This window comes from Sapajus apella, unplaced genomic scaffold, assembly GCF_009761245.1.
Source record: "Sapajus apella isolate SASKATOON/1434 unplaced genomic scaffold, GSC_monkey_1.0 scaffold18, whole genome shotgun sequence".
In the NCBI taxonomy this organism is placed as follows: Eukaryota; Metazoa; Chordata; class Mammalia; order Primates; family Cebidae; genus Sapajus; species Sapajus apella.
This window is the reverse complement of record NW_022436958.1, coordinates 28,520,133-28,544,036: the sequence shown is the minus strand read 5'-3', so window position 1 is coordinate 28,544,036 and position 23,904 is coordinate 28,520,133. Positions and strand designations below refer to the sequence as shown.

Genomic DNA, 23,904 nt, shown 5'->3' with positions numbered 1-23,904 from the left:
TACCTGACTATTGTAGCTAAAGAGATATGATCCCTAGAAGTTTTTAGAGATAAATATATGAATTGCTGTTATATAAGTTAAATATGTGTGTATATGTATTATATCTGTATATATGAATACCACTAACATAAATAGGTTGCTGATATGGAAGCAAATTTAAACTTTTGCATGGAAAAAAAGGAAATTGAAGGCATGCATTTCAAAATAGTGATTTTTTTTTAATCTTGCAAAAACTTGGAATTATATGAATCTTTTTTACAAGCTCTAATGTAGAATTTGTTTTTATATTTTTTGTTATCATTATCATGATTTCTTGAAATTTTTATATAACTATGGATTTTTACAATTTATTTCTTAAAAGATTATTGGTTTGTCTTCCTAAGTGAAGAATATATAGAATAAATGCTTTTAACAATCATATTTGAAGTTGAATTCCAAACACAATCTAGCAATATCATACTGTGACCTTCACTGCTTACCATTTTTACTTCTCACAGGAGTAAAATCAAGCGGGAGCCATCAAGAATGCAGCTCTGGTGTTTTTTAACCAGCCAGAGGCTCGTGCCACCACTTTTACCCAGGTTACCCAAGCAAGTTGTACATGTACAATCACGTTCTAAATGAATTTTGACTGGCCTGCATGCTATTCAGCTATGTTCCTTCCCCTGCCATGGCAAGGAAGTGCTAGACTTGCCCAGCTGCTCTCTGCTGAATCGTGTGACACATCACAGCATGGTCAGGCGAGACGGGCAGTCCCAACATCATATTTAATTCTGCTAATGAGTTTTCTATTTTAGTCATTTAGCCTTTTAAAATTAATTGCATGCTCAATAAAATTTATATTATCTATTTTAACACATGATAGGAATGTTTATGGTTTAATATAGTCAGGGACTTAAGAGAGCATGCATTTTTTTATTTCTCTGCTTTTATTTCATTAAAACAAGACCACATTTTTTTGTTGTTGATTCAGCCTTTATAAGTAAATTGTATTACCAAAATAAGTGTCACAGGGTTTTTTTCTGGTAGTACTGCCATTTTCAGATTATTATATGCAGATCGATGAATATAATTTTCAGCCTATCCAATTAATATGCTCCAGATGAAAATGTTTGCTTTCTTGTTTTGGGGGAAAGGTTCTGTTAAAAAAAAATAAAAAAAAGAGTAGGGTGATCCTGAGGTTTTGGAGATGAAGGGCCGTAGTCTGTATGCATTTGGGCAACACATATCTTGGATTTTTGTGTAGTTTAGGAAAAGTTATGTCTGCAAAACCATAGTGATCAGTGTAAAGTAACTTAAAGAAGGAAAGCATCACGAAATATGGGATGAAAATTTGTTGCATCTTGATTATTAAGTAATTGGTCTAGTGTACCCATTTTTTATTTGAAATTCCCATAATCTATGTTAATTTCTCCCTAAATGTTCTACCCAAAACTGACCAGACAAAAAAGAGACTTGGAAAATTTACTATTTTTCAGTAATTAAGTATTAATTTTAGTTTTGTGAAGAGTAAAGGGCATCTCCCAAGATTATTGTAGATTTGTGGCTTAATGAGCTTTTGTTTTATTCTGATGATTCAACTCTCTCCATTGCTTACTGGAATCTCAGCCAGAGTGTGGGGTTCTGGGAGGGAAATTTGAAGCAAAAGTGAAAAGTTCATAAATATTGGGCAGTTTTCAAGGCTTCTGGTGACAAAGATTATATAATTAGTTTGAGGTTGTCTCCAGGTTTAATTTATACATACTCTTATTTTCCTTAGGAATAATTCAGAATTAGTTGCAGAATGCAAAAAAATCAGAAATAAAATTATCAATAAAAAATAGAAAAAAAGATACCATTCATAGTGATTTTTACTCAGCACCAACTTTTTAGATTTAGGAATAAAACAACATTATTAGTCATTGAAGAAAATCTGATGTATTTCTTTTTTCTTCACCAGAAAAAATAGAATTAAATGGTACTGGCATATTATTATTTAGACTGTGTTTATAACAGAATTTACTCCTTTTCAGAGTCTTTATGGAAACTTTGAAAATAGATGTTTCACTAAAGTCCAGAGCATGTACCCTTCTGGAAAACGCTTTGTGCTGTTTTTGGAATTTGGAAAGCAATGGAATAATGACTTTAGCTTTCAATTTCTCCGTTACATGGCCAGTGTCTTCTAAATGCTTTTTGCGAAACTGAATGTGAGGCAGTTCTTTGAGAGGAGCAGATGAGTGTGTGAATAGACATTTAAATCCATCTCAACCTTTAGAGATGGTCTTGGTGCTTTAGTGTATTTGTGCTGAAATAAAACCCAATTAAGGCTAGTTCAGATGAAAACTTTTGTATCCTTTCTGAAAATAAATGGCCTTTTTCGTTTTCCTATTTGATGCCCTTTTACCCTACTCTTCAAGTACAAAATAATTATTTTCAGTTTCACATACCATGTTCTAATTCAGACTATTTTAAAAATAAAAGGAGCACCATGGGTGTTGTATGTGTAATATATGTTCAGGCAAATCAGATGGTGGTGGTTTATATTTTTAATCTTTCAATAAGTGACTGAGAATAAAAGAGCTACTGGTCTTATTCTTCCAATCTTGGACAAGCAACCTAATGGCTTCACTGTGTGGCTGGCTGTTTTTCAGGTGAAATATCGTAAGTCAAGATATGGTTATGCATATCCAAAAGACCAGACTAAGGCCCTAATAGTATGTGTGACCAAAACTTTCCTCGTCTACTAGCAAGACAAAAATCCACAATTTTTTATTTAGAGAAATGGTTAGATTTTTAAAGGCAATCTGTAATGGCTGAATCTTTTATTTTACCTCTTGAATCATACAGCAGTTTGTGAAAGTCAAATATTTGATAGCTGATTGAAAATAAATGAAATGTGAGCGCATTTCAGTGGAAGTAGGCCAGTTGCTAACATTCTCTTTTATCTCTGAAAGTTAAATTTCGTTATTTAATTGCATAAAAATGAAGAGCAATATTTGTCATATGGGGAATTTCTATATAATATCATGCCACTGGGGGGGCAGGGAATGGTCTCATGGCCTTTTATGGGTGCTAACTCTATTGCTTCTTATGTTGAAATAACCCATTCCTGTGAGTGGTATTGGTAGTCAACCTTCTTGAAAACTTCATATTCAGGTACCATGTCTTTGAGGACATGGTTCTTGGATCAGCGTGCAGCTTCCACAGCATTGCGCTGGGCTTCTGCTACAGCCAGGCATGTTTTCTGCGGCTGAATTAGGCCTGGAGAATGTTGCATCTTCAAACCTGCTTTCCAGCGTGCATTTGTAGAGCATAAGCCATCATCCCTCTGTAGACCCAGTTGTTTCTACAAGGGATGGAAAAATTTAACCTCTAAGTGCCATAATATATTGGAGGAATAGGGAGACAATAGTACAAGAAAACAAGTTTGAACTTGTACTATGTGGTTTTATATGGAAGCTTTCTATTACTATGCCTATATTCCCAATTATATTTTTCTAGCTACATCAGAACAAGTATAAATTTTAGCAATTAAGTATAGTCATCCAGTTCCTTAATATGGTAAATTTAATTTCAGGTTTCTTTGCTTTTTTTATATCATTGTAGTATCACAGCTATGGCAATATAAAGAAAGTAAGTTATTCTTTATATTTATCATTGGTCACTTGCTTTTAAATCAGTTATATGCATTTAAATAAATTTGGAGATCATTTTGGTTATGGCTGTAAGATGTATTACAAACTATCCTTGACTAGAATGTGAATGCCGAAGTGTTGAATCTAATTAGAAAATGTTTAGATTATTTTGATTATACCAATATATAGAATTATGTATATAGTATAGATACATATTATATAGATGTATAGAATTTAAAATGCTTATATAGTTTTTCAGGGTGTAAATTAGTGATTCAAAAATACAGCAGTAAACGTCTTTATGTATCCAGTGACTAAAGCATATCAGATAGTAGATCATAATTGGTAAGTTGATATAATTTAATAAGAACATGTTTCACAAATTATAACTGTAGGTAAATACATAACTTTAGAAATTTTATATGACTGATACAGCATTTTCATAACTGCATAGAATTAAAACATATGTACTTTCCCATGATAAAGATGTGACCTATGGCGTTGAAAAGTAATGTAGTAGCATTTCTGACTAATAAGATTACATTGGCCAGGCACAGTGGCTCACACCTATAATCCCAGCACTTTGGGAGGCCAAGGTGGATGGATAACTTGAGCCCAGCAGTTTGAGACCAGCCTGAGCAACATGGCAAAACCCTATCTCTACAAAAAAAATTAAAAATCAGTTAGGCACGGTGGCATGCACCTATAGCCCCACTACTTGGGAGGCTGAGATAGGAGGATTGATTGAATCTGGGAGGTTGAGGATACAGTGAGCCACGATCATGCCATAGCATTCCAGTCTGGGCCACAGAGTGAGACCCTGTCTCAAAGGAGGGGGGTAAAAAAGATTAAATTATGGCTGAGACAGATTCTTCCACTTGGGTGAGTTGACTTTATATCAAATGAGGAAGCCTCCCATAAAACACTTATTGGTGAAATGAAAACTAACCTACCATCTTCTAAGCTTTGGTTCATGAGGGTCCTGGAAGCTTGTCAAAGATTTGCCAAGACCCTCTCTGAGCATTCCTTGAGGAGCTTTCTAGAGTCTAAGTTTAAAAAGACTATCTTTATAATCAGAAAATCTCTGGAATAACATTAAATCAATTCTCCAGGAAATGGGTTCTACTCATGGGACAACAGTAGAATGGTGGCAGGGTTTTTTTCTTGCCTGTTTTCAAAATGCCAGGAGGAGAGAGGTGAACTATCTGTGATCACTGTCCCTCTCTACTTTAAGATATATAAATGCATAACCTCCAGAGCTATTAGAATAGAGATTATTTATATCCAAACAAGTTAATCACGTTCACAAATTTATGTAATCTAAAGATCATTCCAATAACAAAACTACACCCAGAGGTCCATATATGTAAACGATTGATTCCATTGTCATTTTGGTTAGTGACTATTAGGGCTTGTGCAGTAAAGGGTTGTTTTAAATGTGCAAGTATCTGTATTAAACATAAGACACCAGTAAAACATATGGAAGAATTATAATGTTAAAAATTAAACATCTCACAATTATATTAATGGTGGTAAAATGGGAAGTGAAGGGTATTTTTTCTAAAGTTTTCAAATGGAAAAGTACATGTATATGTGTGTGTATACATGTATAATTACCTTCTTCCCTCATATTTCCTTATAGAATGTCTGCTAACATTTTTGAGAAACATCTTGGAAATACATGTTTTTATTATTAGTATACATTTTTTATTAAATAATTCCTATTCAATAAGAAAATCCATTTTCAAATATAATTAGATAGACTCAGTCAAGACCAGATGAGTTACATATCAAAATGGAGAGATGAAATTATCTGAAGACTATAATTCTCTCTGTAAAGTAACATTCAAATATATCCAAACATTCATTTATTCACTCTTCATGAACTTAATATAACTATTCAGTGTCTGTTCTATACTTGGTGATATAGTGGATCTTTTGGCATATATATATACATATGTGTGTGTGTGTGTGTCTGTGTATGTATGTAATGGGTATATGTGTATGTATATATGTATATGTATGTAAATATGTACATATATTTAGGAGAATATTTGGTCAAAGGAAAAAGTGTAATACATTAAATGTTATATAAATTTTAGCACGAAGAAAACCATGCAAGAAAGAAAAGCTTCATAGAGGAGGCTGAGGTTGACTATGACGAGGCTCAGAAGTTCTTGAGTTTGGATTAGCCAGGAGGAAAAAGAAGAAACAGGAAACTTTCTACAACTAACCTCAAATACTTTGGTTTCATACTGTTATTATTTATACAGTGGATATTATTGCTGTCACTCATCAAAAGCCTTAATAATTAACCCATAAACTACCAGTGAAATAGAAAGAAAAAGTTAGCTGCTGAGACCAAATATTATCCAATATTTTCTTAGTTACACCAGAACCTGCTGCAATTCTAGCTAGTGGTAATTTTCCTAGGTCTTTCTTAAATGAATAAAGATATCCTAGCTATAAAATGCAGAAAAATCCTAGGAGAGGAGAAAGATGTCTTGGCTTTCCCACCTTTTCATAATGAATAGGAAATTAATGGTAAAAAATTTTTGTGCTATTATGATCCTAAGAACTATCAGTCAAAAATGATGACCTGGCTTCTCTCTTTACCATACTCCAGCCTAGGAGGTATTCTACTAAAAATTGTATTTTGACTTAAAGTAATGTTCATAATATACGTATTTGAACATGGCTAATGTCAGGTTAACATCACCTTTAAAGTAACATCACAGAAAGCATCATCTGGATACTACCCTTTAATTAGTACACATTATAAAATAGTCAACTACATTTGCATTATGTCTTCATTAAATCAGGAATTTTGAGCCCAATTTCCCCAACATGAACTGTGTTTAGAGAGTCATTTTGGCCTTTTTAAAAATAGCACAGTAACTCTTTCAGAAGGCTTGGGGAGAGTGACCCTAACACTCAGCTATTAAAGTTAATGGGGGCTTTGAAACCATTAACATGTCCATGCACTATTCTTTCATCTTAAAAGCTTTACCTTATCTAGGTTGTGCTGTATGTCATGTCTTTGCATCCATTTTCATAAAACATTGCACAATTGTGTCTTCCTAAGTGATCTCAGAGTACTTATTATTTATGCTTGTAACATTACAGTAGCTCTTCTAGCCATGCGGCATGTCACAATGATTTATTTAAAGGAAATATTCACAGCCGGATCACACATTGAATTCAGAATGTGCTCCTAATGAAAGTCTGTAGAGATTCTGGACAATGCCATTTATGAAGAAATTTCCATTTCATTTAGAATTCTTTGGCAAGTATTGAATTCAGTTACACAGTTCAAAAAAAGAGAGAGAGAGAGAGATCCATCATTTTTCCTCTAGTAAAATAAGGAGAAAATTATGTAAGCCAGAGAAAAATATAGCACAAAGTTGAAATATAATGACTGTGACTAATGTTAATGTGCTGCTCTTCCTTTCTAAAATTATAGAAACATGGACAATACTTAGAAACAACTGGTAATATTCTTTGTCCTCTGAAAATTTCCATCAGAAAAGGTGGAGATTAAAATTTTATTTGATGCATTTTAATTAATATAATCATTAGTAGTTGTCAGCATGCCACTTTATCCAACTATTCTTGGTTTAGCCTCAGTATTAACGTATTAAGTTATGTTCGTATGGCATTCATATACAAATGCAGATCATAAAACAAGCTAATCAGTATAAGCCATCCTTTCCAAACCACCCATGCTGACGGTTGCCTAAACTTTTATTGTCTGATTCAGGTCGGTAGTCACATTATTTTGAATAATCCAACTTGAGTTATGTTAAATTATTAGTACATAATTATCAGTAACGCTAGTAGAGTTAAATGCTATCACTACTATTTTTTTCACATAATAATGGCACAGTATTTCCCAGTTAGTTAAATAAAAGGAGAGAAAATCACATCTTTGAAATGGGATTTTGTTTCCAGAAATTAAACACAACCAGCTCATCTGAAGGAAGCACAGTTGATGTTGCTTTACCCCGAGAAGGTGAACAAGCTGAAATTGAACCCGAGGAAGACCTTAAACCAGAAGCTTGTTTTACAGAAGGTAAGCAAGCTCTAATGTGATTAAATACAATCTCCCCTTGTTCTTTACAGAGACTGAATATGCCTCATTTAAAGAAAATATTTATGAAACGAGGTGTGGTGGCTCACGCCTGTAATCCCAGAATTTTTGGAGGCTAAGGTAGGAGGATTGCTTCACCCTAGGAGTTTGAGACCAGCCTGGGAAATATAGTAAGACTTTGACCCCACCCCCCTGCCCGCAAAAATAAATTAGCTGGGCATAGTTGTACATGCCCATGGTCCCTCCTACCTCAGCTACAGCTGTATTGTAGAGCTTTTGCAAGAGGTCGAGGCTGCAGTGGGCCATGATTATGCCACTGCACTTCAGCCTGGGCAACAGAGCAAGACCCTGTCTCAAAATAAATACATAAATTAAATAAGACGAATATTTAAAAGAAAAATGAAATGGTGAGGTGAAGGCATGTTTATCATTGTTTTCCTTTTTTTCTTTTAAAATGTTATTATATCTAAATTTCTGGATCGTACTTACAGCAATGACTCTTCCTGGAAAATTAAGATGATCTGATAGGTTTTATTTTTTTTCTCATTCTCCATAATGTGAAGAAGCTGACCCTATGAGACAAATGGCATTCTAGAATGCCATGTCATTGATATTGTAATCCCTTCAGAACTCCTTGACAATTGTGTGATTTGATTTATAGGTGCTGCAATAATTACATTCCTTCCCTTACAGTTCCAATGTGGTTAATTTGTGCTCTGGCTAGAGCTGTTTGGAGATGTAGCTGTATTGTGGGGCTTTGGCAGGGAAAGCAATAGCTGTTCTCACAGAAAGCAGCACTGTGTCTTTCACACAAATCAATGAATATCTATTATTCAATGTGATTGGATTTAATCTGATGAGTAGTAGCTCAGAGACTTACAGCAGAAGAGTGGTTGGGAGTTAGAAATAATGTGATGGCTAGGAGGGGGAGGACAAAGGGAAAAGAGATACTGACTGACGAGCTGAGTCATAGGTGTGACTAAGAAAAGCACTGAGGCTGAAAAATAAATTAGCTTCGGAAAATTGACAGTGGCTGATGCCTGGGAAGGCAGCGGGATTTTCTGTGCATGAAATGAAGTAAAAACCCAGGATTATGTCAAAACATGAATAAACAACTCAAACATGTAGTTTTACCTCAAACCTGAGAGATGCACCTGGACCCTATTTTCATCAATGGCCTTGAGGTAAAACAATCCTGACTGGTGGTCAAGAATGAAACCACTGTTACTTAAGCAAATCTAGATAAAATATTTCCTTGAATTCTAAGTAGCTGGCTGAGTATTTAAGTGAGAATGATTTATTTTACAGGAGGGATGCTGAAGATAACTAGGAAATGAAGGAGACCATTACCCTATGAAATGATCACTGGAAGTGGGGTGGAGAGAAAGCAAGAACATTTATTTTTCTTCCTACTTAAGATTAAAATATATTTTTCTAATTAATTATATTTGATTTTTAGGATGTATTAAAAAGTTTCCATTCTGTCAAGTAAGTATAGAAGAAGGCAAAGGAAAGATCTGGTGGAATCTTCGGAAAACCTGCTACAGCATTGTTGAGCACAACTGGTTTGAGACTTTCATTGTGTTCATGATTCTTCTCAGTAGTGGTGCTTTGGTAAGTGAAACACATATTGGCAAGAATCAGATTCTGGTGAAATAGTTTATTCTCCAGAATTACCAGATGCAGACACTGAGCTTCAGAATCAAAAGGAAAGGCATATCTGTGTCTTGCAGAGCTTGGCATCCAAGGTTTAACAATGCAAAATTCAGTTCAGAACAAATCAGCACCATGAAACAGCCAGATGGAATTTCTCATCTGGTGTTTATCTAACAGATGTTTGCCTCACTGAGACAGCCATTTGCAGAGACATTCTGTAACCACGTTACTTTCCCTGTCAAATACCATCCAGTTTTCCCTAATAATTGTATTAACATTTATGGACTAAAAGTGTATTTTGTTTCCTTTTTTCATGTATAATCAACTTATTCTCTCAAAATAAGCCAGATCATTCAGGAAATTGTAGAAAGTAATGTTGAAATAGGCCAATTTTGTCCCTCATTAACGGAACTTCTAGTTATTTCTGAGTTCATATTACTGCATTAAAAGCATGGCATGTCTTTGCAGCAGTAATTGAGATAGAGACTTTGGGGTGAGAAGTAGGAAAGAAAACACATTCTAAATCACTAAAGGCATGACATTTCCCTGCCAGCATTTTCAAGTTAATTTTAGTCTTTAGATTTTGTCCGATGTTCAATGTTTATGTAAAATATCAATAATCAAATTATTATTTTGTACTCAGTGTTATGCTAAGCAATTTTTTCAAATATTTAGAAGAAGCAAGCCATTAAAGTAAAATAAAATACTTTTTTTTTTATTCACAGGCCTTTGAAGATATATACATTGAACAGCGAAAGACTATCAAAACCATGCTAGAATATGCTGACAAGGTCTTTACCTATATATTCATTCTGGAAATGCTTCTCAAATGGGTCGCTTACGGATTTCAAACATATTTCACTAATGCCTGGTGCTGGCTAGATTTCTTGATCGTTGATGTAAGTATCCTAAATGATTTTTATAAAATCATTTTTTAAAAGAGGCAAATTTGACATTTCACATATTTCTGTGATTAAAACTGACTTTCACTAAAGATGACATAATTACACAGTTATTTAAACAAAACTATAATATAGGCAACAATGAGGAATATCTCATGGGAAAGAGAGAGGAGATCCTAAAAACATGGTTGGTGGTAAGAGAAAACACAGAGAGAGATGTTCTGTACCACAAACAAGACAGTTGTTATGTTTTTGAAAGTTAAGTACCTCAAGGTAAGTAATAGCTAAATAATATGTTAATTAACAGATGTAAGCACTTAGCTTATTAACAGTTCAGTTTAAAATTTAAAACAAATCTCCAGGAGGCAAAATCAAAACTGACTGATGCCAGAAATTGTGTGAACTGCACTTTAATCCCTTCCTAGAGTATGTGTGACTAAATAATGTTAAATTAACCCATGTACTGAATTCATTCAGCCACAGCCACATACCCACAGACACAACAAAATGCTTTTCCATTTTTAAATCTGTAGTGAGATCCCAAAAGCTAATCAGATATTTGCCATGCAAAGGGTTAAGTGTAGGTCTGTTCTGAATCTGATTACCCTGGGGTGAGTAGTCACAGGAACATTGCCATTACGGAATCCATCTGACTTGCAGCCTGTTTTTTTATTATTATTATTCCAAACGAAACGGACTGGGACAACATGACAGTCCTCTGGTTCCTTGTAGACTGTGATATTCCATTGCACAAGGTTTCACAGCCTCCTAACAAAACAAGGTGCTTCAAGCTCTACCTTTAGCTCTTTCCTAGCAATCACAAAGCACTTTATTTTTGGCTCTCATATTTCCTGATATGAATCAATGATTTCCATACATTACATTCATTGTTTTTCTCATTTTCAACAAGTCTGGATCTATCCAAATTCTACTCCTCTTCCTTCCACAAATACCTACTCACAATTCTATGACCAAAATGTGTTTAACTCTTTAAATTGATAAGAAATCTGCTGCCAAGTCACTTTTAATAAACCAGAAATGACTTTCAATTTCCTTGGCTGGCCTTTCATTAATAATAGAGATGAATTTCAGCATAGTTCTGAAAAGCTATTCAAAAACGGAAACTTAGTGTTTTCACATTCTGCAGCTAGAATGGACCTTAAGGAATATCTAGACTTTATTCAAGATGTGAGGAAACTAAAGTCTCAGTTTAAATAATTTTTGGAGAGAGTACAGCTACTTAATAACAAGTTGATATGTGTCCAAATTTATTAAATCTCAATTCAGTGCTCCTTTCCCCCCATAGATTTTCTGCCTAATTGATCCAGTATAAATGTATTAGTTACAATAGGCAAATGTGTGTGTGTGTGTGTGTGTGTGTGTGTGTGTGAGACTGGCATCAGACTGGCTTTGGGATTTAGCATTTAAAATTTCCACCTTCTCTGTGAAAGACAGAACACTAAATACATTCAATGATCCTTTCTGGTTCAAAAAGATTTTATTATGTATGAAGATTATTATTATTATTATTGAGGTGGAATTTTGCTCTTATTGCCCAGGCTGGAGTGCAATGGCGCAATCTCAGCTTACCTCCGCCTTCCAGGTTCAAGCGATTCTACTGCCTCAGCCTCTGAGTAGCTGGGATTACAGGCGCCCGCCTCCACACCCAGCTAATTTATTGTATTTTTAGTAGAAACGCAGGGTTTTGCCATGTTGGACAGGCTGGTGTTCGAACTCCTGACCTCAAGTCACCCACCTGCCTCAGCCTCCCACAGTGCTGGGATTACAGGTGTGAGCCACCATGGTCAGCAAGATTATTTAAAAATGTGATCAAAGTTTTCTAGAAAATTCTGATTTACATTTACTGAACTACTGCATTGTACTTTAAGTATTTCTATGTACTTTCCTTATATAGAAAATATGGTTATGATGTAAAAATCTCTTGCAGTTGGGGGTTTTGCATCTTGTTTTTAGCCTTGCACACCTAGCATAGACACTAAGACATCTACTGAGTAATGTTTCAATGGATGAAAAAAAATGTTACCCCAAAATTACTTTGCTTTTAGTGACTAAAAATTAGCAGATTGGAACCGGGAACTGAAAGCCTTCTACCTTTGGGCAAGTTATCGTATCTCAAGTGGGTCTATTTTCGTAGTTTTCCCAAAGCAGGGGTTAAATACATGAATGAATGAAACCTCAGATAACAGCTTGTCCTCAAACTACTGGGGATTCACTAAGCTAGTAAACATAAGGTTAAAACAATTTTTGAAAGTATAAGTGAAATGGACTTAAAGAGTTTAAAGTTCATAGGATGGATCACTGTAACAAAACTAAACTGTCACAGAAGTGTAAAGAAAGGATGCAATCAGTGAAGCAAGAAAATAAACAGAACACCAAAAAAATGTTTTTTCAAATGAATCTTTCAAAAACTACATTCATATACTTGAGAATTAGGCTTATGTAAAAAAATGTAACCTCTTCAACTCTCTATCTAAAACTAGATTTATAGTGAGTTATCTTCCTAATCTCCTAAAATTCATTCATTTATTCAATAAATAAATAAATAACCCTTATAAAGCATTACATGCCATTCAAGACAAATGAGAAATGAACAAGACAGACCGAGCCTTGCTAAAGCTTACACTCTTTGGGAGGAGAGGGACAATAAACATGTAAACAAGTAAATTCTAAAGATAAAGGCAGATGGTGATCACTGCTATGAAATAAAACAGGGTACTGAGCTGGTAAATGACTGCATGGCTGGGGAGGTGGAGATAGGACAGGAGCTGTGTGTCACCTAGTGTCCAGGAAGGTATCTAAGGAGGTGAATGGGAGAGGATGCCAGTCATTCGAAGACCTGAAAGAAGAGAGGAGAAGCAACAGAAGGGCCTGAAGTGGGAATGAGCCAAGGAGATTCAAAAGACAGTAAGAATAGTGGTGTACCTGTATGTGATGAAACATGAGTGAGAGTGGGAGAAACCGAATTCAAAAAGTACATAGAGGCCATGGCAAGAAGTTTGTATTTTATTGTAATTTACTATATATTGTATATGTTAATATTATGCAATCTAATATATATTAGTTATAATTACAATGAGAAGCCCCAGCAGCAGGATAAGCAGGGATCTGATCTACTGTTACAAAATGATCACAGCTGGCTATGGAGAGGAGGAGTCAAAGAGTAGAAGCAGAAAGATCAATTAGGAAGTTGTTTTAATAATGCAGGAAAGTGGAGATTTTAGACTAAAGTGATGAGACTTACTGATGGGCCTGATACATGGAGTGAAGAAAAAAGAGGATTCAACAAATGGATTTTCCTTCACTGTGAAGAAGTGGGTAGAAGATAGAACCATTAACTGGGTTGGGGAATATTAGAAAAAAGGTTTGGCAGAGTAGGTAGATTGTGGGTGGGAGAGAGATATATTCATTTGATATATATTCATTTTTGATGCTTATTAGACATTCAAAACAAGATATTGAACTTTATACAGATCCAGGTCTCAGGACAGAAGCCAGAATCTGATATATATAAATGTAAGAGTCATCGAGATGCATATGGTATTTGAGGCTATGAATGTGTTTTAGCTCACCTAGGCAGAGAGTGCAAATAAACAAGGGAACACAGAAACAAACTCTGGGGACACTATAACATTTAGAAGTTGGGAAAAGGAGAATCAGCCAGTAAATTAGACTGAGAAGTAGTAATTAAAAGGAAAACAAAATGTGCATGATGTCATAGAAACCCAGAGAAGATAGTTGGGTTGCTCCAAAGGAGAGGGGATCAATTTTGTCAAAGGCTGCAGTGAAAAAGAAGTCAAAGATCAAGCAATATTGGTATACAAGATTGACTTTTGGATTTGGCAAAATTAAGGTCATTGGTGTTGTGGAAGAGAGAAAATAATGAAGATGAAGCAATGGAGACAGCAAGTACAATACTTCAGGATGGAATCAAGGACAACTTAACTCTGCCTCTATCTTCCAGAATACTGTATTAGAAGGACCACTTTTTCAGATTCTGTATAATTCTTTTCTTCTCAGTGGAAGGTCAAAAAGATACTATGTTCAGTTTATATATATATATATACACACACCTTACTATACCATTCTATGACTACATAAACTATAGTATAAATGCTGTTGATGACACAATGAACTAAATATAAAATTTAATTAATATTTATTTAAAATGTATTGAAAACATCAGATTTTTTGTGGTCCTTATCAGTTTTTGCACAGTCATCTCTGAGAAAATGGACCTAAGCATTTCTCATAAAAACCTCAAGTTTGATTCTAAAACATCCTAACATGCTAACGTGTGCAAAACAAACTCTAGTAAAAAATTTAGCCATCATGAAGTATTTATTGCCCACAGGTGATTTTCACTAACAGCACAGGTTAAAAGGAGATGGGTGATATTATGGTTTTGGAATTCTTTTTCTACTTAATCACAGGCTCCTTAGACTCCCATCAGCTGCTCTGTTGAGGTGAACAAAAGCAGCATAGGAACACTCTCTGATCCTAATACGTATTTCCAATTGCCAGCAACCTCTAGGATCTAGTGGTTCCTGCCTTAGTTCTTGACATTTATTACTGACATATTGGCATCCTCAATAATGGAGCTAGCTTGTTATTAGTAGTAACAGTAGTATCAAGATATTATGGCCAGTGCTTTGTAAGCACTTATTGTGAGAATGGCGCTAATTAAGAGCCTTACATAATAGTAGTAAAAATTCCTACTCTGATTTAATGCTTACTGTGTACTGGTGCCGCCAAAAGCACTTTACATAAGTTAACTCATCTAATCTTCAAAATACTGCGTTCCTAACCTCTACATTACAAATCTCATTATAAATGTCTCTTTTATTTATAAAGTGTTTATTAATCTTTTTAACATGCTTATGATTTTTTCTTATTTCTATTTTGCTACAGGTTTTATCTCTTTTTCATGGGTCTAGAAATGTTACACAGCTAGTAGGTGGTAGAGCTACCTTTACCAAGCACTGGGTTATTTGATCCATATTTTACAATAGGGCACAGATCTATTTGGTGTATTGTGCTGAACTAGTGAAATACTTCCCACGTGACACTGAAGGTGATTGCGTAAAGTGGTGGTGAATGAAAACAAGGAGATGGTGACATGCTAATATGCAGACACCTGCCTTGAATTTTATCTAGTGCTCCTGTGGAATTAGAAGAAATCAAAAGAGCTTTGGGATAAAAGAGCTAAATAGCTATAAATTATTATTATTTCATATCAATTTCTGATCTCTAGACATATTTCCATGTAAATGGTCTAGTATGTGATTTGACTTTTTCTATAAATGTCTCTTAGAAATGATTCATGTTGCCCTTTTCTTGGAAGAATTTAATTCTCCTTTAGCATTGTTAATTAATTAATAAGACAACTTTCTCACTGGGCAGGTAATCCTACCAATGTAGCTATAAATTTCTATAGCTTATTCTTTGAAAGATTATGACTTTTAATGGAGATTTATAATTTCTAATTCTGGTCTTTTGTTGGACTCCAAATCATACTTCTAGCTGCTTCCTAGATAATACCTGCTAATAAAAAGGTTATCTGCACATATTCATCATATTTCCCCTCTAAGTCATGCATTTTTTCCAAATTCCCTGCTTAGTCTGATGGTAATGTTTGCACAAATGCAGGCCAGATGTCATCTTCAGCCTTTCTGCCTTTCACTCCTCGCAACCAATTAATCAGCAAGTTCTTCTCCATTTTACTGACTAACAAATGAACGGAGAGCCTCACCCCTCCTCTTCAGCACATCAACACCAAGCACATCAACACTGCAATCAGCTGGACCAAGCAATAGCTTACTAAATGTTCCTACCTCAAGTCACAACCTTTACAAATATGTATCTTAGGAAGACCCAACATGACATTTTCTCTCCTTAAAGACCTCCCTGTGTGATGCAATTCATCAGCTAGGATTCTAAATGGTGACAGTAAAGGCAAATAAGCCTTATCATGTGTAATATAATAACAACCAAGCTTTATTGAGCTGTAAATTGTTATTTGTCTTCAATGTGTAATTCACATAATCTTCACAACAACTTATGCGGCATCTACTGTCATTTTCCTAGTTTGCAGATGGGAAAATTGAGGCGCAGAGTAGTTACCTAGTTAAGTAACTGTATAACATACATTCATTCTGTAAAATGTCAAAAACAATTCATATCTTTCCAAAAAAATAATTACACCTGAAGATACAGTCGTAATTACACACTTTATAAACAGAAGTAATCATGCTCACTATGAATCAAAATTGCACTTTAAAATTTTTTCTAGTAGTGTGCTTGATTGAAGATGATGTATTTTCAATCAAGTATCTTCAACAAAGATACTCTGATTTGTTCTTTTTCAACATAAACAACATATAGTGTTATTTTGATTTAATCATCTTTAAATTGCCAAATTAAGATTTCCAGATAAGGGAATAAACTTAGAGAGATCACCTGGTTCAAAGTCCTCATTTTAAAGACTCCTCCCCCACTGCAAATATTGATTGGATTGTTTAAATGAAATTCCTGCGAAACTCATGGCTTCTCTGTACCGTATTGTAGTCCCCAATGATGAGTGCACCATATTTTACTCACACCTTCCCCGAGGATGAACGCTTACATCATCTGCTTCCTGCTATTATAAACAGTACCACAATGACCAGTGTGTTTGCTTTTAACTAGCATGCAAGCACTGTGAATTTTCTAATTATGTATAAAGACCAATAAGTAAACCGTAAAGATAAAAGTAGAAGAGAAAGCAAATAGGTGACCATTGAATTACAAACTTACAAACTCCCCTTACATAAAAATAAATTATCCTTTTTTTCTTTAAGGTACAGAGTCTCTCTCTGTCACCCAGGATGGAGTGCAGTGGCACAAGCATAGCTCGCTGTAACCTCAAACTCCTACACTTAAGCAATCCTCCTGCTTCAGTCTCCCAAAGTGCAGGGATTACATGCATGAGACACCACCTACAGCCTGGACTCCCATATCTGAGGTTGCATAGGGACTGCACTTCCCACAGCCACTGGAACGACTTCCACAGCCACTGGAAGCCTGCACTGTTTTCCTGCTGTACACCATACCCACCCCAACTGGCCAAATCCCTCTGTCAGCAGTATTCCCAACCTTCCATCTTCACTAGAGCCCTCTGCTACCATTCCCATGGCAGCTTTGTACCTGCCCCTCACCACTACCTCAGCCCTTTTCTAGGAATTACTCAGCAGATAGGAAGTAGGGCTCCTCTGTGGTGGAAGCAGGAAGGTGTGCACCTAGTAATCTGAAATTCTGGGTGTCTTTGTCCTAAGAAATATTGAGTTAATTCATATGCTATTTAAGCCCCTTAGTATTATTAATGGGAAACCTCAGCTTTAGGATATACAGAAAGAGACATCTGTGGTGTCGCAGGGAAACCTAACAACAGTGTAGATGAAACAGTGTTCTGAGCTCCGTAGCAAGTACAGATTTTACTCTAGAAGTTGTGAAGTTGTATTTTTTTTTCTGCTCTCTTGAAGAGTTGGAGAGCCTTGGGTGAAGGGACTCAGGAGTGCCTAGCTTTCCTGTATACAATCTTTCAATCAGTTCTGTTTTCAACCCCATCCATTGCCCTTCTGTTTTTGAACAACCAAGTGCTTCCAGGTCCAGAGCCTTCTGAGCATTCATTGAAACGATTTGAGTTCCTTCTGCAGGCACCTGGGTTTCTGCTGCTCTCTCTCTGATGAGAAAGTAATTATTCCTGTGCTTCCACAGTCCAGAATGTTTTAAAACTCTTCTTGTTGTCCCCTCCCATTCTCTTTGTTTGTATTCCTTTGCTTTTCTTCTAGTTGAACTTCAATAGGGAGTATAAATAAATATGTTGTTCAAAGAGATAGATTACTGTAAAAGTTTAGAAATAGTCTATGTGTTTTACTATTTGGTTAATGACCTTTCACTGGATGAGTTGTTGGAGCTCTTTTTATTGAGGAAATTTAGTATTTTGTCACATGTAGTATGAATATTTTTCTAATTTGGGCTTTTGTCTAGACATTTTTTGTCATGTAGAAATTTTTCATATTGATGTAGTCAAATTTATCAGACTTTTTTTCCTCTTGGTTTTCTCATGTTTATGAAGACCCATTTTAAGACTATTAAAAATACTCTGGTTTTTTTCAGTATTTTAGTTTGAGAAGTTTTGTTTGTTTCTTTGTCCCTTCGTTTTTATTTTATGTTTTAATTTTTGAACAACCCAGAGTTTAATTTGGAGCAAGGTGTGAGGTAAGGCTCCGGTATTATTTTTCTCAATTTGGCTTCTCATGTAATGAATAATCAGTTGTTTTATTTCTCCTCTCATTTAATATTCTCTCTTTATCTACATGCTAAATCTCAGTATCCACATGCTAATTTGAGCTTTATTTTGTTTCATTCATTTCTTTGTCTACTAATATTACAGCTTTAATTACTGTAGATTTATAATTAATACCTGGTGAAATTTGTCCACTCTGATTGCTTTTCTCCTTAACAAAAGTTTAAATTATTCTTATGCTTTTACATTTTCTGAATTAATTTTTAAAAGTTTTGTAGTTCAAAAGGACTCCTACACAAACATTTTTTAAAGTTAAGATAAAAAAATGCTTTCATCAGCCACCTAAAATAATTAGATTATTGTTTATAATAGTTTTTCACTTGATTCCCTTGTGGGTTTTTATTTTTAAATTAACAACAATAAATCTGCAAATAATGATTTCTCCTACTTATCTAATTCTTGTAACTCTTCTTTTTCTATAAAGTGTTAAATAATAATGTTGGTGATGGGCATATTCTTTTATTCTGATTTTAATGAGAATGCTTATAGATATCACCATTAAAAATTATACAAGCTTTTAGATTGAAATATATCATCAAAATGTATGGAGGTGATGTATGGATTTTATCTTTTGTTTGTTCGTGTTGAACTTTAAACATTATCTTTAGTCATTTTCAAGGGAAATAAATTCCTATTGCTTGTTTCCTTAACCAATCACAGGATTTCCAAACTCTTCTTTGGAACCATCAACTTAGTCCTGAATTATTCTTTTCTTTCTCAGTCTCAGCTGTCATAGGAATGTGGAAAGGTGTGAACGACAACTAAATCAACCCTTGACATCTCTATTACAGTCATTTCCGTTTATTTGCTGTGTAGTGTGACATGGAACCTGAGTCATGTAAACTCATATTTAAAATTTAGTTTTTGGAAATAGGTATCTGTTATACTTTGCACGCATTGGCAAGAATGCCTTTTGTGTTCAGCACAAAAGAGGTGAAGATTAAAACACCATGTATTGAAAGGTTGGGGACGTATTTGCTAAGGTGAAAAACACATTAGGCTAAAAAACAGAAGACCTAAATTCTAGTTATATGTTTACCTGTTGCTCTCTTTTCTTGGATTGGTCATTTCACTATTCTGAGGCACAAAGATAATGAGTGAAAGAGATCACTGTGAACTGTAAAGCGTTCTACCAATGTAGGACATTATCTTCAAATTTAATGTATGTTGCAAAGCTTTAAAATTCCAGCAAGGAGCTACCTCTACTTGTAATAGAGATTTGAAAGATCTTATTTCAAAATTCCTTTTAAAGCATTTTTTTCACATCAGTTAAACCAGTAAATAAGGTTTTGCCTCATACAAAATTACATTGTAGCTTAAGTGAAATGCAAACCAGAAAAAAAATTATTTATGTATATGATTAATCAAATTGTGATAATCTTCTTAGAGTGATTTGCATGGAAAAACCATTTTAAGTTGCTTAAGTAAACCAATCTGCAGTGAGTATTCTCAGAATCCTAACAATATTTTAAATTTCCTTTATTTACCTATATAAGTCAAATATGCAACAGATCCCAGAACAGATTTGTCAGGAAATCCAGTGTCAGGTAGTTTTTGATGCTCTCCCCTTGGGAACTTCTAGAAACTCTAGGACATATGTAACCTAGAAATGTGTTGCTAATTTCCTCTGATCCTCACTATATTGTGGCTGCAATTCTGGCACTAAGTCCTCTGGGCCATGAGGTCCATTAAAATAAGTGCAGCTTCATTAAGCCCAGCTTCTCTAACAACACACAATTCCATGCCATGTAGGGTGGTTAGATGCAGGTGGTGCCTTTCAACCTTTGAACCCATAACTTCCTATCTTTCCACCACCCACTGTTCTGGGCATTACTTTACTTTTTTTTTTTTTTTTTTAAGAGACAAGAGCCTCTCACTCTGTAACCCAGGCTGGAGTGCAATTATGTGATCATAGCCATTGTAATCTCAAATTCCTGGGCTTAAGCAATCCTCCTGCCTAAGCCTCCTAAATAGCTAGGACTACAAGTCCATGCTACCATCCCTGGCTAATCGGTTTTTTGTTGTTGTTGTTGTTTGTTTGTTTGTTAAATATTTTGTAGAGATAAGGTCTCATTATATTGTGCAGGCTGGTCTTGAACTGCTGGCCTTAAGTGATCCTCCCATTTAAGCCTCCCAAAGCAGTGGGATTACAGGCCCAGGACATCAAACCCAGTTTTACTTTTCTTTTCAAAGCATGAGCTTCTTTTCTTCAAGGTCTTGAGAATTCTGCAGCCACTTCCCTTTAAAATTAAGAAATCTCTTCAGATAGTAACTCCAGAAACATAAAGAAGCTGTTAATGCCTTCTGAGGAAAAGGAGCATAGAACACAGAAGCCTGTGTGTTCTCTAATAACCTTTCCAATCTTTCCAGTCTTCTATAACAGCAAACCCAAGACAGAAATGAATAGCTTAATCAATTTTCCTGCCACTAATCAAGTTTAGCAGTCAAGTCATGTATTATTCTGTTCGATTCTTAAAAAGGATGCTAAATTAAACAATGAGAGGACAGTGGCTTCATGTACTTTTAAAGCCTGGGTTCTGATTTTGGTGTTCTTAGGCAGATTATTGATTTCATCCTTCTTAACAAGATTATTGGGAGGATTCACTTAAATCCATTTTCAACAGCCTTTTTTCATGGGAAATTAAGCCCTATGCCCTTAAGTCAATGTGGATATAATGAATTAATTTATCTCTTATGCATCAAGGAAAGCACTAGTTAGGTCCCATCCTTGCAAAAACTTAGAAGATAGTCATTCAAATCATTTTCTATGCTCTATGATTCAGGTGAAGAAGAAAACATTTTTAATGGATGCAGAAGGTTGAGATATGCTTTGAAGTTAGATCATTTGGGTTCAAATCGCCAATTCTACCTATTAGCTGTGCATCCTGTTTTTGGTGTGGGCAGGGGGTGGTGCTCAAACTTCCTCACATGTAAAATGGCAATGGTAATGGTAGCTATTTCTTTGGATTTATACATGAAGACATGCTATTATATTGAAATAAAATTAAAGCAAATAAAGTTCTTCCTCCAAAAAAGGACATGTTATCTTTGACCTTTCATATATTTAAGTAAAATTTAGTATAAATACAGGTAGAGTCTTATGAAAAACCAGGAGTTCTAATCCAAAAATCCAAAATCCAAAATGCTCCAATAAGCATTTCTTTTGAGTGTCATGTTAGCATTCAAAAAGTTTTAGATTTCTGATTTTTAGATGAGGAACACTCAGCCTGTATCAGAAAGCTGTATCATCGCTCTGAATGATGATAAAAGTTTTCCCTGGAATAATTATTTATCCAACATATTTTGACAAAAGTATATCTGACCAGTCAGTGTTAGACATGTTAAGAGAGCAAGTTTCATCCCTGCTGATAAAAAAAGACTTCTATGATCTGGAAAGGGAGATATCTAGTTAGTTAACGCTATTACATGGTAAATGCTTCCAGAATACATCACCAAGATACTATATAAATTCAAGAAAGAAGCAGTATTTTAATCAATAATATTAAGCACAGATCCATGGAGGATCTGGCATTGAACTCAATCCTGAATTATCAGTGGTATACGCACAGGTCGAAAAAGGGTCCATGGTATCTAGCTGGAGGCATTGACAAATATCCAACTGGAGGCATTTACAAATGCTTATAAATATGGGCAAGTATTCTGGTTTCATTGGTAAGCAAAGCAATAGTATGAGACTGGCAATATAAGATGATCCCACTATGTGGAAGATGAAAGTTGTCAAGGTATGTCCAAATTTGTACTTAGTCTGCACTAAATAGATACCACATCCTGTACCTTCAGTCAACAATCTATTTCTTGGCAAACTAATTAATGTATTTTTTCCTTTTGTAGGTTTCTTTGGTTAGCCTGGTAGCCAATGCTCTTGGCTACTCAGAACTCGGTGCCATCAAATCCTTACGGACATTAAGAGCTTTAAGACCTCTAAGAGCGTTATCCCGGTTTGAAGGCATGAGGGTAAGAAGAATAAACACTCTAACTATTCATGTCAAAATTACATGTAGGCAATGCTTTAGATAGAGAAGGGTGCTATACTTTTCTGATATATATTTCATAGAGTTATAGAATTAGAGCAAAAATTTTAGAGATCACAAAGCCTTGTCTTCTGAAACTGGAGTTTAGTTAAACAGGCTCTCAGAATTTTGATGGGAGAGAACTGAGACTAGCATCCAGGTCTGCTTGTCACAGTTCAAGGGTGTTTCTACAACACCCAAAAACCTTGGATTGCCAGTTATTTCTTTTTGCTTATACACCTTGAAATAACTACTGACTACTGACATTCATCCAAGGTGGAGAGTTTCTTTCTCTTAATAGTCTGATTCCTTCAAAATTACTAGTAATGAATGAAAGGTACAATGGGATTTGTGTGCTTCACTTCTTGAATTAATATCAGTATAAAAATTATTGCATAAGGAAACAACGTTAAATAGCCTCTAACAAATTGCTAAATACTAACCAAAGTGAAGGGTTAAGGTAATTAAGCATTTCAGGCAGTCCCCCAGAGTTTGTTTTATAGATCTTTTTTCTAATTGAGGATTCTGATTAAGGTTCACTTTTTCTATAGCATTTGTACTTTCCTCCACAGCTCTCTTCCTTAATGTGTATATTATGCATCTAAACATAAAATTACACTTATTATAGATACACACCCATTTGCCATGACCTTCAGTAAAATTTAGCACAAAGGCCAGTTTTGTTTCATCTGGTTTGTGAGTTCATGTGGATATTTAATTTATTCTAGAACATAGGGCTTTTATGTTAGGAGTTGGTTTTTTTGGGGCAATAAAGCCTTGACTTTAAAGTTCACTCATTAGAAAGAATTAAGCCACTCTCCCGACTCTCCAGAATCATTGTAACCAAAGAAATATTTGGTTTTCACATTGTAATTTAATTTCCTTGTTACTGTTGAAGGAAGATAGACAAGATAAAATTCATAAAGATTACTATACAATTTCAAGTTCTTTTCAAACCAAACTTTTACCATTACTGATATTAAGCTCTCATTTGGTTCTGTGGCTTCCTATTAATAGTTCATTTTTGAGGAGAGATAGCATTGAGCAAAAGTTAAAACTTATAAATTTTCTCTAACCTGAAAAATATTCCAAGTTGGGAATTTTAAATTCAGTCATATAGCGGAATTAATATTCCAAATGCAAAATATGATAATTTATTATGCATTTATTTGAAAATAGGAGAACTCCTGGTGATGTGTACCAGGCTTGTCCAACCCACCTTATTTTGTTATTGTATTGTTCTTCT

General features: G+C 34.8%; 1 protein-coding gene across 8 annotated transcripts in view; it reads left to right on the top strand.

Annotated features, from left to right (window-relative positions):
• Positions 1-23,904, top strand: part of SCN3A (sodium voltage-gated channel alpha subunit 3) — a 112,162-nt gene that overhangs the window by 77,134 nt on the left and 11,124 nt on the right. For all 8 annotated transcript variants that reach the window (XM_032286584.1, XM_032286589.1, XM_032286588.1 and 5 more), the window contains 4 exons: positions 7,566-7,686; positions 9,164-9,318; positions 10,086-10,259; positions 22,480-22,602. In XM_032286584.1, coding sequence (XP_032142475.1) covers positions 7,566-7,686; positions 9,164-9,318; positions 10,086-10,259; positions 22,480-22,602 — 573 coding nt within the window. The remainder of the gene's footprint in view (positions 1-7,565; positions 7,687-9,163; positions 9,319-10,085; positions 10,260-22,479; positions 22,603-23,904) is intronic.